The 13939-nt window shown below is 38.6% G+C and overlaps 1 protein-coding gene across 2 annotated transcripts in view; it reads left to right on the plus strand.

Annotated features, from left to right (window-relative positions):
* CPSF3 (cleavage and polyadenylation specific factor 3) overlaps positions 1 to 13939 on the plus strand; it is a 43820-nt gene that overhangs the window by 9682 nt on the left and 20199 nt on the right. For both annotated transcript variants that reach the window (XM_073896980.1, XM_025867712.2), the window contains exons 4-10: positions 1493 to 1621; positions 2859 to 3036; positions 4224 to 4313; positions 5859 to 6009; positions 11506 to 11681; positions 12698 to 12856; positions 13670 to 13816. In XM_073896980.1, coding sequence (XP_073753081.1) covers positions 1493 to 1621; positions 2859 to 3036; positions 4224 to 4313; positions 5859 to 6009; positions 11506 to 11681; positions 12698 to 12856; positions 13670 to 13816 — 1030 coding nt within the window. The remainder of the gene's footprint in view (positions 1 to 1492; positions 1622 to 2858; positions 3037 to 4223; positions 4314 to 5858; positions 6010 to 11505; positions 11682 to 12697; positions 12857 to 13669; positions 13817 to 13939) is intronic.

Here is a 13939-nt window from a genome sequence, read left to right on the forward strand (position 1 = left end):
TAGGTATTAATTCTTCTTTAAATGTTTGGTAGAATTCCCCTGGGAAACCATCTAGCCCTGGACTCTTGTTAGGAGATTTTTGATTACTGCTTCAATTTCCTTGCTGGTTATGGGTCTGTTTAGGTTTTCTATTTTGTTCTGTTTCCATTTTGGTAGTCTGTACATTTCCAGGAATGCATCCATTTCCTCCACATTGCCTAATTTGTTGGCATATAGTTGCTCATAATATGTTCTTATTATTGTTTGTATTTCTTCAGTGTTGGTTGTAATCTCTCTTTCATTCATGATTTTATTGCGTCCTTTCTCTTTTCTTTTTGATAAGTCTGGCCAGTGGTTTATCGATCTTATTAATTCTTTCAAAGAAGCACCTCCTAGTTTTGTTGATCTGTTCTAAGCTGGGGTGGCAATCCTTATTTCAGAAAAATCAGATTTTAAACCAAAGACTGTAATAAGAGATGAGGAGGGACTTTCATAATTAAAAGGTCTATCCAACAAGAAGATCTACCAATTGTAAATATTTATGCCCCTAACATAGGAGCAGCCAATTATTTAAACTAATTAATAACAAAATTAAAGAAACACATTGATAGTAATGTAATAATAGTAGGGGACTTTGGCACCCCACTTACTGCAATGGACAGATCATCTAAGCAGAAGATCAACAAGGAAACAAGGGCTTTGAATGACATACTGGACCGGATGGGCTTCACAGATAATATTCAGAACATTCCATCCTAAAGCAACAGAATACACATTCTTCTCGAGTGCACAGGGAACATTCTCCAGAATAGATCACGTACTGGGTCACAAATCAGGTCTCAACCAGTATCAAAAGATTGGAATCATTCCTTGAATATTTTCAGACCACAATGCTTTGAAACTGGAACCCAATCACGAGAGGAAATTTGGAAAGAACTCAAATACATGGAGGCTAAAGAGCATCCTACTAAAGAATGAATGGATCAACCATAAAATTAAAGAAGAATTTTTTAAAAGTTCACGGAAACAAATGAAAATGAAAACACAACTGTTCAAAACCTTTGGGATGCAGCAAAGGCGGTCCTAAGAGGGAAATAGCACTACAAGCCTTTCTCAAGAAACAAGAAAGGTCTCAAATACACAAGCTAACCTTACACCTAAAGGAGCTGGAGAAAGAACAGCAAATAAAGCCTAAACCCAGCAGGAGAAGAAAACTAATAAAGATTAGAGCAGAAAGCAATGAAATAGAAACCAAAAGAATAGTCGGTTGAGCTTCTGACTCTCGGTTTCAGCTGGGGTGGTGATCTGGGTCTTGGGATCACCCTGCCTCTGGCTCTGCAGAACTGGATGTTCTATTCCTTCCCTCTGCACGTAACCTACCCTGGGTGCTCTGAAAGTATCCATATGCACATGTTACATAGAACTTTTCTGTACAGTGAGCAACAGTTTCATTTCATATAGTTTATCCTGAATAGTATTTTAAAAATTGACAATCTTTTTGTTTCTTTTTAAGTTTCCATTTGGATCACTGTGGAGCTTTGCCCTGGTTTCTACAGAAGACAAGTTTCAAAGGAAGAACATTTATGACTCATGCTACAAAAGCTATTTATAGATGGCTTCTTTCAGATTATGTCAAAGTCAGGTAAATTGCCCTATCAGATTTATACAGGAATTTGCTTCTAAAGAATACATATAGTTCAAGATATGGACCATTTTGTGTTTGGAAGTGAGGCACTGTTTTTATTCACAAGGATGTCATTAATTTGTCATTCAGTATCAACTCTTCAAATACCCAGTGTGTACCCAGCACCTTCCTGACCATAAAGTCTTTATGAAGTTTTTACATCCCTAAATCTTTGTAATTTAGGTGAATTATAAGGTATGCTAACAATATTTTATAAACAGAATTTTATGATTTTATTAAAATTTAAGATCAAGTACATGATACAGTGATAAATACTGAAATTGTATTTTAGATTATTTGATCAAAGCAAATTACTATCTTAAATGAAAAAGTTTCCTGAGGCTGTTTTTTTCCATTTGTAAGAGGATAATCAGAAAATTTAGAAGCATTTTTGTGATACCTACAGCATAAATTACTAGCCTTCAGAAGTTTACTGTTTAATTTGTATATTCCAAAAGTAGCTAAGAGGCAATTTGTTATTCTTCACATGTAAATATAAAAGAATGGAAGAGTTACCTTTAGTAATTATACTGCTTACCACTTAAATAATGCTAACCATGTGCAGACACAGTCCTTACTTCTCAGCATATATTAACTCATCTTCCTCTCGACTTCATGATGTAGGTTCTGTTATGAATCCCATTTTACAGGTGATGAAACTGAGACATACATAGGTTAGGTGGTTTGCCTGTGATGGTCATGGTAAGAGACAAAGCTGGGATTTGGACCCAAGCAGTCTGGCACCAGAGTCTGTGGCCTTAACCATCACTCCCTTATGCTTTTTGGAAAGTACATTAGCATAATTTTCAGGAGAAAACTTAACACTACACTTTGTAGAGAAATCTTTTCACATCCTGATGTAAAACTCTGTGCTGTGGTTCAGTGTGTGTGTATATGAGTGAGTTTATCTCTCAGGAGTGTTGGGGTAAAAAACATTGAGAAATACTATCGTAAGAGTACTGTGCTGTAATTTATTATGTACTTTGCTTAAAATCATGCTTTGTAGCTGTACACATAAAACATTATTACTATAGTTACCGAGTAAAAAAGATACACAAAATGTCCAAGAGATTCTAAATAGCATAATCCATACAGTGAAAGAACTTTCCAGCTATTTCATTCACGGTTTCTGTGTTCAGAGAGTTTTCAAAAACCTTACCCTTAATTTTCTGTGTTGGCCTCTTTAAATATTTAGTAATATATCAGCAGACGACATGCTGTATACAGAGACGGATCTGGAAGAGAGCATGGACAAAATTGAAACCATCAACTTCCATGAAGTTAAAGAAGTTGCAGGAATCAAGTTTTGGTGTTACCACGCAGGCCACGTCCTAGGAGCTGCCATGTTCATGATTGAGATCGCGGGTGTGAAGGTACTCTTGCTCTGGCAGCTTCCTCTCCAGGAGAAATCCATGCAGAGCTTCGTGCCCCCAAGTGACACGAAAGGAAATTCCTTAAGACTTGTGTCTAAACACTGAAATGTAGGATAAAATTAAGTTGATGCTTTTTCCTTTTAAATATCACAGTTCATAACCCCATGGTAAGACTTCCTGTATCAAGATTAGAAGGAGTAAAGTAAGCTTCTCAAAAGACTAACGTTCCTTCACAATACATAGGATTGATTCCTTTCCAGGGTCCTTTAGAAAAATGTTGAGGGCAGAGCTTTTTTGTGGCTCTAACTGTTTCATGTTAAACCGTGATTGGGCATTCATATCATCCTGGTGTTCTGGGATTCACCTGTAAGCCCCTGAAAGGGGCGGGGCGCTGCATGAGTGACAGGTGCTCATCAGAACAGATCTTTGCCACCATCCTTGTAAACATAGATGGATGACAGCACCAGCTCTTACCTCTGCTGCGCATTGGAGTCATTTAGGGACCCTGTTTAAAAATACTCATCGAATCAGACTCTGAGGGTGTGGCCTTGGCCTTTTTTTTTTTTTTTCCCCCTCTTTAAGTTTCCTAGGTGATTCATTCCTACGTGTAGGCAGAGCTGAGCATCAATGCTCTGGAGTAATATTGTCCTGAATTGTTAGCAGCTGCTCATTGGTTTGAAATGTTTACACATCGAGTTGTACTAAGTATTGCTAAATCATTTATCCTTACTCTGTGCTCAGAGGCACAAAAAATAAGCAGAAAATAGCACAAATGCAGATCTGAATTCCCATGTGAAATTTGATGCATACCTTCCTATGTTTTTGTCTTCCACTTTAGATGGTTTTTTCCATATACCTTAGTAGATTTCTTTCCTCATTATGCCCTTTTTGTTTCAGGTGTCCAGAGCACTTCTCAGGTTTGTTAATATACAGGTTGTCCGTGCTGGGTGCATCTGGGAGTGTGTCATTCCTCCAAGTTAGAGTGAATAATTGAAACACTGGACAGTTTATATAACCGAACTGAGATAGACACTTTGAATTAGACCTAAGTATTGCATCTAAATTTCATCACTTGTAAGCTGTTTTTCCTAGGTGAACTTCACCTTCAGATTTTATGAGCTAAATATCTTCACTAGTAAAACAAAACCTTCCAAAATCCTAACTTTCTAGCTTTATTTTTTTCACAGCTATTGTACACAGGTGATTTCTCAAGACAAGAAGACAGACACTTAATGGCAGCCGAAATTCCTAATATTAAACCTGATATTCTTATTATTGTAAGTACTAGTGTTGTGTGTTTTAATTAGTGTAATGTACGCAGGATTTTTTTCTAGTGGAAAAAAATCATGATCTCCTTTTCATAATATATGTTATCAGATGTAATTGTACTAGTTTTTTTTAATTTAAATTTATTTTTTTTAAGATTTTACTTATTTGAGAGAGAGAGCAAGAGTGAGAAAGCACGAGCAGGGAGAGGGGGAGAGGGAAGGGGAGCAGTAGGCTCCCCACTGAGCACGGAGCCCGATGTGGGGCTCCATCCCAGGACCTGGGGGTCATGACCTGAACCGAAGGCAGATGCTTAACCAACTGAGCCACCCAGGCGCCCCTACTTGTATTTTTAATTCATTTTTTTTGCTTCTCTTAGTGCAGCTCCACCTTCTTGCTCTTATGTGATAACTCTACCCTTGAATCAGAGATGATAGGACACCTCCTAAGTATTTTCATCTAAGGGAATTACCCCAAATTCATAGAACCTCTTAAGGGTTGTATAGAAATGGTGTGACCCTACTGCCTTGGCCACGGTTACTGTCTTTCAGCTCGTAGCAACTGCTAACTTTCTGTGTGTGTGTTCTAGCTGCCTACTAGTTTGCAAGTCACAGGAGAATAAAAATCAGTTAACTGTACAGAGTTTTTGGTGAGGGGTGGGGTGGTAGTTGAGGAGCAAATTAATAAACGTGTATTGGTGACAGTGAGGCCAGGGATTAGGAGAGAGAGCTTTTGGGCCTATGGCATATAGAAGAGTATCAAGTAAATTTAGTTCAAGGCTGAAGAACTGTCGGTCTCTCCCTCACCACCCGTAACATCCCCCAACCACCCAAGTATGAGAGACCCCGGCATATTGCTGTCCCTAAGCAACGTATAAATGAATTCATTTTCACTCAGTTAATTGTACCTTACACATAAATTGACCTTAATTTAAGGGAAGTTTTATGGGTTTTTTTTTTAACCCTCAGAAAAAGTTACTTTCATTATATCTGGTACTTTAGAGCAGTACTTCTCAAACTTTGATGTTGCATATGAATCATCTGGTCACGTTAAAATACAGATTTGGATTCAGTAGGTCTGGGCTGGGGCTTAAGATTCAGCACGTCTAACAAGCTCCTGGGGATGCCCATGCGGCTGGTCAGGGGGCCTCACCTAGAGAGGCTTGAGGGATATTCTTAAACAGAACTATAAGAAACAATATCTATTTCTGTTTTACAAGCTCTGATTTATCAAAGGTGGGAGAAATACCCTTTTCCCATCGATGGAAAGCAAAATGTTTTAAAAAAATAAAAAGAATTATCTTGAGCAGGGAAGATACTTTATTTTAAATTTTTTTCCTGATTCCTTTTTCTAAAATCTTTTTACTGCTTAGTCAGATCTGAATTCTAACGTTTTTATTTGCTCTTCTTTTCAGTTAGTATTATAACAATGTGTTCAAGTAAATGGCATGTTAATGAAGAAATGAATTACTTTGCCGCTGCATTTTATTGACGTTTAACTTTTGTATTCTTTGGCAAGCATCAGTCTTGGTCTCATACTTCTAACATGTCATTTAGGAATCTACTTATGGGACCCATATCCATGAGAAGCGTGAAGAGCGAGAAGCAAGATTCTGTAACACTGTTCATGACATTGTAAACAGAGGGGGCAGAGGTCTCATTCCTGTCTTTGCTCTTGGAAGGGCTCAGGAGCTGCTCTTGATTTTAGGTATGCCTTTTCCTTTTTATTGGGGGATTCTCAAAATCTTGGAGTGCCTTTCTATCAAGGTAATTGCCTGGCCTCGGGTAGGTCATTCTGCCTTTCTGGGCTTCCGTTTCTGCATCTAAAAATATGTAGTGCTGTAAAAGCCCAGAGAAACAGTGACCCTTGGGCGCTGCTACTGGGAATATAAGTGGTGCCCTTTTCTGGAAGTTGCCAACAGCCTCAGAACTCTCTGCAGTGAGCCTCAGGAGTCCTAAAAATATGTCACCTTTTGACCCAGCAGTACCACCTGTGGGAAATATATGATACAAAGAAAAATTTTTATCAGTAAGGGTATTCATCATTTTAGTAGTTTTTAAAAACATTTATTTATTTATTTGGGGGGCAGGCAGAGGGAGAGAATCTTAAGCAGACTCCTCCCTGAGCGCGGAACCCCCCTGAGATCATGACCTGAGCTGAAATTAGGAGTTGGACACTCAACTGACTGAGCCATCCAGGTGCGCCACTTAGGGAGACTTTAGTTCAAGACTTCTAAGGATAAATTTGACTTGCAGTTAGAAAAAAGGACTGAGAGAAAACTGGACTGGCTTAGGATACAGAAAATGCAGTTCCTACCATGTCCTATCTCTCACAGATCAGCTTTTGAGCTGGGGTCATTTACTCCATTTTTCCTTGTTTTCCTTTTCATTGTAATAGGGATAGACTTAGCCTTATTCTACAGATGGAGGTGAGAGCAAGAGCTCTATGTAACCATTTCTAGTTCTTTACACTGAAGCTGTATACACAGTCTTTAAGAAGAGTGCTTTCCCCAAATAGCATCGCAGAATGGTTGAGTTAGAAGGGGTCATTAAGTATAAATATATGCAAAAAGTGGCACCCATTGTTCCTACTTATTACAGAAAAACTTACACATGCTCAATGAAGTATTTAAAAAACAGAGAAAAACAGAAAAAGGAAATCATCCACTTTCTCACTATCCAGATTTAACATCTTTCCAGTCATTTGTGTATTTTTTTTTTAAAGATTTTATTTATTTATTTGACAGAGGGAACACAAGCAGGGGGAGTGGGAGAGGGAGAAGCAGGCTTCCCGCAAAGAAGGGAGCCCAACGCGGGGCTTGATCCCAGGACCCTGGAATCATGATCTGAGCCGAAGGCAGACGCTTAATGACTGAGCCACCCAGGCACTCCCATTTGTGTATTTTTTTTTTTTAAGATTTTATTTATTTATTTGAAAGAGAGAATGAGATAGAGCATGAAGAGAGGGGAGGGTCCGAGGGAGAAGCAGACTCACTGCTGAGCAGGGAGCCTGATGCGGGACTCGATCCCGGGACTCCAGGATCATGACCTGAGCCGAAGGCAGCCGCTTCACCAACTGAGCCACCCAGGCGCCCCCCATTTGTGTATCTTTAACTAGGATTGGAGTACATACTGTTTTGAACCCTAGTTTTTTGAAATACTAAAATGACTCTTGGTTTTGGCTCAGGTCATGATCTCGTGGGTCATGGGATCAAGCCCTGTGTTGGGCTCCTCACTCAGTGGAGAGTCTCTCTCTCCCTCTGCCCACCCCCCGCCACTCATGTTCTCTCTATCTAAAATAAATAAATAAATAAAGTCTTTAAAATAAGTTAAATAAATAAAAAGTCTCCATAACAAAGTAATTTGAAGAACAGAGGAAATTGGGAAGGGGAAACCATGTTGTTATCATCAAATTGGGTTGCCAGATTCAGCACATAAAGATATAAGACACAAGCTTAATTCAGTTAAACTTGAATTTCAGATAAATAATGAATACCATTTTAGCATAGGTGTCCCAAATATTTAATATATATATTCTTACCCTGAAAATCTTTTGTTTTTTCTCTGAAATTCAAGTTTAACTTGGTATTTGGTATTTTTATCTGGCAAGTCTATCAGGGCATAGGTTATGATTCCTTTTCTGAACCAGGACTGCCCTATGCAATTGCTTGCTCCTTTTCACCTAAATTCTCCCTTACAATGTAGTATAATAGAGGATAGCCATTTGAATGACTGGTTTCAAATTTCATCTGTGTTCTAGCCATGTGACCTTGGGGCAAGTTATTTAACTTTTTCTCTGATATTTAAAATTTATACATAAAAATACACACAAAAAATAGAAGTAATATGACCTTGGTATGTAGAATGCATTGCAAGGTACTTGAGAAATAAAAGTGTATGGAAAACTTTGACACCATTAAAAATTTTAATTACATCAGTAAAAACATGAGCAGAATAAACCAGAGGGCAAAGCAGGAAATATTTCATGTGCATGACAGGAAAAATCCCTGTCCTTCTATAGAGTTTTTACTTATAGTCAAGTAGAAAAATAACATTCCCACCTTATTCAACCTTTGTTTAAGCCTATTTCCTAATCTGTAAGATGGAGATGAATCTTCATAAGGTTTTTAAAAATTAGAAATAATATGTAAATAATAATTGTAAACTGCATACTAGGCATTTAACACATTTCCTAAATGTGGGTGTGCCTAGGAGAATAAACGATATCTTTTGACCATACTACTCTTATAATATTTTGGGATTTAATGAGAGTTTTCCCCTAAAATAAGACTTCCTTTAAAAGTGTATTGCCCACAGTTTTCCTTTATTATCAGAAACTATTTGGCAGCTTTTTAAAAAAATATAGTCAAACAGTAATGTTACTGTCCTGTTTTTAAGTGTTCAGTAACAAGTTTAACTTTGGCAGTCCTATTTTGTAACTAGCAAAGTCTGACTACAAAAAGCCTAATTTTGATAAGTCTTTGAAATACTGAGAGTACATTTTTATTTAAAACTATCTCAGAATTTAGTGTCTCTCTAAGGTAATAAGTTATGGTCTGTTACTCACTGTAAACTTCTACTGAATTGTTTTTAAAACCTTCCACATCTTGGGACTGTGATCACAACATTCTTTTCAGGTCATGCACTAGTATTTAGAAATAAGTTTTGATTTTTAAGTTTAAGTTAGTACCAGGCTAATTTTCTTGAACTCTTTAAAACATATTAAACATGGGCGCCTGGGTGGCTCAGTCATTAAGCATCTGCCTTCAGCTCAGGTCATGGTCCCAGGGTCCTGGGATTGAGCCCTGCATCGGGCTCCCTGCTCCATGGGAAGCCTGCTTCTCCCTCTCCTCCCCCTGCTTGTGTTCCCTCTCACTATGTCTCTGTCAAATAAATAAAATCTTTTTCAAAAATAAATAAATAAAATATATTAAACAAAACAAAAAAGGAGAAGATATTTGCAAATCATACATCTGGTAAAGGGTTAATAAGCAAACTATATAAAGAACTTAAAATCAAAAAACAACTTGATTAAGAAAATGGGCAGAGAACTGGAAAAACATTTTTCCACAGAAGACATCCAGATGTCCAACAGGCCCATAAAAAGATGCTCAGTATCACTCATCATTCAAGGGAAATGCAAATCAGAACCGCAGTGAGATGAGATACCACCTCCCACCTGCCAGATAGGCTATGACCTAAAGGACAAAAAAAAAAAAGATAAATGTTGGCGAGGATGTGGAGCAAAGGAACCATTGTGCACTGTTGGTGGGAATGTAAATTGGTGCAGCCACCATACAGAGGCTCCTCAAAAAATTAAAAATCAAAATACCATATAATCCAGCAGTCCTAACTTCTGGGTTTTTATCCAAAGAAAATGAAAACACCAATTTAAAGGCATATGCACCCTCTGTCCATTGCAGCATTATTTATAATAGCCAAGACATGGAAATGACCTAAGTGTTCACTGATGAATGAATGATAAAGAAAATGTGGTATATAGAGACAGTGGAGAATATTACTCTACCACAAAAAAGGATGAAATCTTGCCATTTGCAACATGTATGGACTTAGAGGGTATTTGGCAGCGAAATAAGAGAGAAAGACAAATACCATATGACTTCACTTACACATGGAATCTAAAAAACAAATGAACAAACAAACCAAACAGAAACAGGCTCATAGATACAGGAAACAAACTGTTGGTTTACCAGACGTGGGAGGGCTTAGGGGTCAAGCAAAACAGGTAAAGGGGATTAAAATGTACAAACTTCCAGTTAGACGATAAAGACGTTACGGAAATGTAGTCTGCAGCATAGGGAATATAGTTAGTGGTATTATAATAACTTTGGTGACAGATGGTAGCTAGACTTACCATGGGGATCATTTTGTAGTTTATAAAAATATCGAATCACTATGATATACACCTGAAACTAATAGGATATCATATGTCAGTGATACTTCAATTTGAAAAAAAATGTTAGCCTAGCCAGGCTCGGGCCCCTAGGGAGCCTTCAGACCCTAGAAGTCCCTCCCGCTGCTCCATGAGAGCCTCTGCGCCTTGGCCCGGAGCTAAAGCACAAGAGGGGCCAACATGTGTTGAAAGAAGGAGCACCCTTTCTAACCAGAGGCTGCATCCCAGAGCCTTGGGCCACCTGTGGGTATCAAATCCTAGCTGCCCACATTCTGGTGTGTGATCTTGTATCTTGGGCAAGGGGTTTGGTATTTCTGAGCCTCCATTCCTTCTGTAAGATGCGGACCCTGTGTGCTCTTTCTGTGGTCACAGACACCTATGGGAGCCCTGCTCAGCACTGCCAGGAAATGGCAGCCACTGCTGGTGCCGCTAGCCAGCCCTGCCTCCGGGTTACAGGGCCACTAGGGAAACCAGGGGGCAGGAACTAGAGCCTCGATTACAAGCAGCCTACAGGAAGCTGACTAAAGCAAGATAGAATGTATTGGAAGGTATTGGTGTCCCCAGACTGTCCAGGACAAATGGGAAGCCAGCGTGGAACAGGGCCCCTCCTGAGGACAGGAGGCAAGATCCACTAGGAACGCGTCCCAGGAAGGAGCATCCACTTACTGTTACCTGGGTGTCTGCAGGCAGGGCCGAGCCCTGTGAGAGGCCTACCAGGTGCAGAGCCGTTAGGACGCGGCCTATTGTGGAAAGGACCAGAAGGGACCGGAGAGAGGAGGTGGCCTTGAGGAGAACAACCAAGACCAGCACCCCCACCCCCGGCTTTCCAGCCCTGTGCGCAGCAGTGTCTTGAATGTGGCTTACCCTTAACCAGGGTAATAATTACTACAGAAAGAGCTGACATGTTGAACAAATTGTCGTGTGTGCTTATAATTACAAATTGTATTTCTAACACCCCAGGGGGTCCAAACCTTGATATCTTTGCTATTAACACATAAATTAGTCTTTTACAAAAATTGTGAGAGGGAAATATATATATAGTTGTATAAATATATATGGGTATAAATACTTCTGTATATACATAATTCTATGCTGTATTTCTTGGTTGTCAGAATTTCTTATAATTCATTTATTATTTGAACTATATACTATTTGAGCTATATTTGAACTATAAATTGTCAGAATTTCTTATTTATTATTTGAACTATATACTATAATAATATATAACTATATATTATTTGAACTGTATTCACAACAAAATGAAATTTGTTTCTTATAAAATCTCCCTAGATGAGTACTGGCAGAATCACCCAGAACTCCATGATATTCCCATATACTATGCGTCCTCTTTGGCCAAGAAGTGCATGGCAGTGTACCAGACGTATGTAAATGCCATGAATGACAAAATTCGCAAACAGATCAACATCAATAATCCCTTTGTTTTCAAGCACATTAGTAACCTCAAGGTGAGTGCTGAGGAAGGACCCATAAACACAGATGAGTTGGTAGTGCTCACAGCTACTGCCGTTGATCCTGAGGCCCAGTCCTTCTTGCTGAAGTCTCGCTGTTTCTCTACAAGGCACCATTTTTCTTCATGAACACAAAAATTTAGCACCTGGCATTCTTTTCTGCTTAACAGTTTTTGCCACTTGTTCCAAGTCTGCATACATTCTCAGTATTTACTATTGCTGATTAAGTTGGGTCTCTCTGCCGTGGAAACAGGAAGTCCTGATGAGAAAAATAATCTTACATTATATATTAAGTTTTTCTATTCTTACTCTAACCTAATCTTTTTGATTCCCACTGCAAATTCCATGTATGAAAACTTTTATCATTACTTTTGTAGAGCATTCAATAAACAATAAAATCTGATTTTCTTTAGTTAAAAAAATAGTTTTAGAAGAATATTTTTATTAAAATTAATGCTTTAATCTTAATTATGCCCCTGATAATTCAAGTTATAAGTCATCTTCCAGTTATAAATGGGCTCTATTCATGAAGTATTATTTTTTAAGTTAATTTTTAAGAGTTAGAGCCAAGTTTTCCCTAGAAACAATGTTGAACTTTCCGGTTGGATTTCTAGGCCGGCTCAAAATCTTCATGAAGCACGCAAGGCCATTGTGAGGGGAAAATTCTTTCAGAGTTCTATCTTGGGCGGATAGAAAGCCGTTTTGACTCTTACTTTTTTTCTGCCCACCTCCCTAGCAATGAAAATGGTCCTAATAGCCCATTAACACCAGTAGGAGATTTAGAAGGTCAGTGTGAACTAACTGCCTTTTATCACTTTGTTCTCCTTTCATTCCTAGCCTACCTTGTTTAGGAACTTAGAAATTGGACTTAAAATGTTTACTAGTCTCATGGAGGCCCTTTCAGTAATGTGATTAATCTTTTTACCTAGCTTTTTGTTCTTCTTTAAAAACGAGGAATGCCTTACCTAACCCTGGTACTCAGCATGCCTTTATCATCCCTCTTCCCCTCTTAGAGCATGGATCATTTTGATGACATTGGCCCCAGCGTCGTCATGGCCTCCCCAGGCATGATGCAGAGCGGCTTATCCAGAGAGCTCTTTGAAAGCTGGTGCACGGATAAGAGGAATGGCGTCATTATAGCAGGGTACTGTGTGGAAGGGACGCTTGCCAAGGTCAGCCATGGTCTTAAACCACCGTGTTATTCTAATCAGAATTGCCAAGGTGGCCCATTAAAGCGGCCCATTAAAGCCTGAGAAGCACCCATCTATTCGCAGTAAAAACTGTGGAAAGGAACCTATTTGAGACAGACGCAAAAACATGGATACCCTCATTCAGTGAAGAAGAAGTTTGCCAGTGTGTGTTCTCTTGAAAGGTCACAGAAGGTGTTTGGGTCGATTGCCCATCTTCCTGTTGATACACAACGGTTGATGTTGACTCTTAGGGATGTACACATGGTAGGAAATGCGTGCAGAGCTCCAGAGGCAGTTTCTGAACATCCAAGCATCACGTCCTCTTCTCTCCTCTTCTAGAACTTATTTTTAAAAATACCTCGTGATTCTCCATTTCGACCATTTTTTATTACTTTAGCGTATTCTCTAAGTCACACAGACAGTGTTGGCTATGTATTTAAAATAGATTTCCAGAACAGAAACACACCTGTCTGAAAAGTGACTTTTTAGAACAGGAGAATAGCTGGGAATCCAAGTTTGCCTTTCTGGTCATAAGTTACAGTTGCCACTTCAATACTCCAAGTACATTGAATTTTAGTTAACTTGCTTACTTTCCTGATTAAATATTTGTTCAACCAAGAAAATAAGTATTTGATATTTACTAAGTAAATTGTTAGAAGGCTTTTTGTGCTAAAGGTCCCAAATTTAATATAAGAGTTTGTGGCTGCATTAACAAGTAGAAAATGTACCTTTTCTTTTCTGATTGGGTAGTTTATTTGTTTTGTTTCTTTTATTTTTATTTTTTTTTTTTAACAGCATATCATGTCTGAGCCAGAAGAAATCACTACCATGTCTGGACAGAAGTTACCACTGAAAATGTCTGTTGATTACATTTCTTTCTCTGCTCACACAGATTACCAGCAAACCAGTGAATTCATTCGTGCTTTGAAACCGCCTCATGTGGTTAGTCTATTAATTTGATTTATAACGTTAAAGGGGAAGGAAACAGACCCAAGAAACTGCACCTGGTTTTCAAATCAAACACTGCCTGTCATTAAGGTAGCCCTTTTTGCAGAAGGCTTCTGT

Source organism: Callorhinus ursinus, unplaced genomic scaffold (genome assembly GCF_003265705.2).
Source record: "Callorhinus ursinus isolate GAN/ISIS: 27379988/994484 unplaced genomic scaffold, GSC_fseal_2.0 scaffold10, whole genome shotgun sequence".
In the NCBI taxonomy this organism is placed as follows: domain Eukaryota; kingdom Metazoa; phylum Chordata; class Mammalia; order Carnivora; family Otariidae; genus Callorhinus; species Callorhinus ursinus.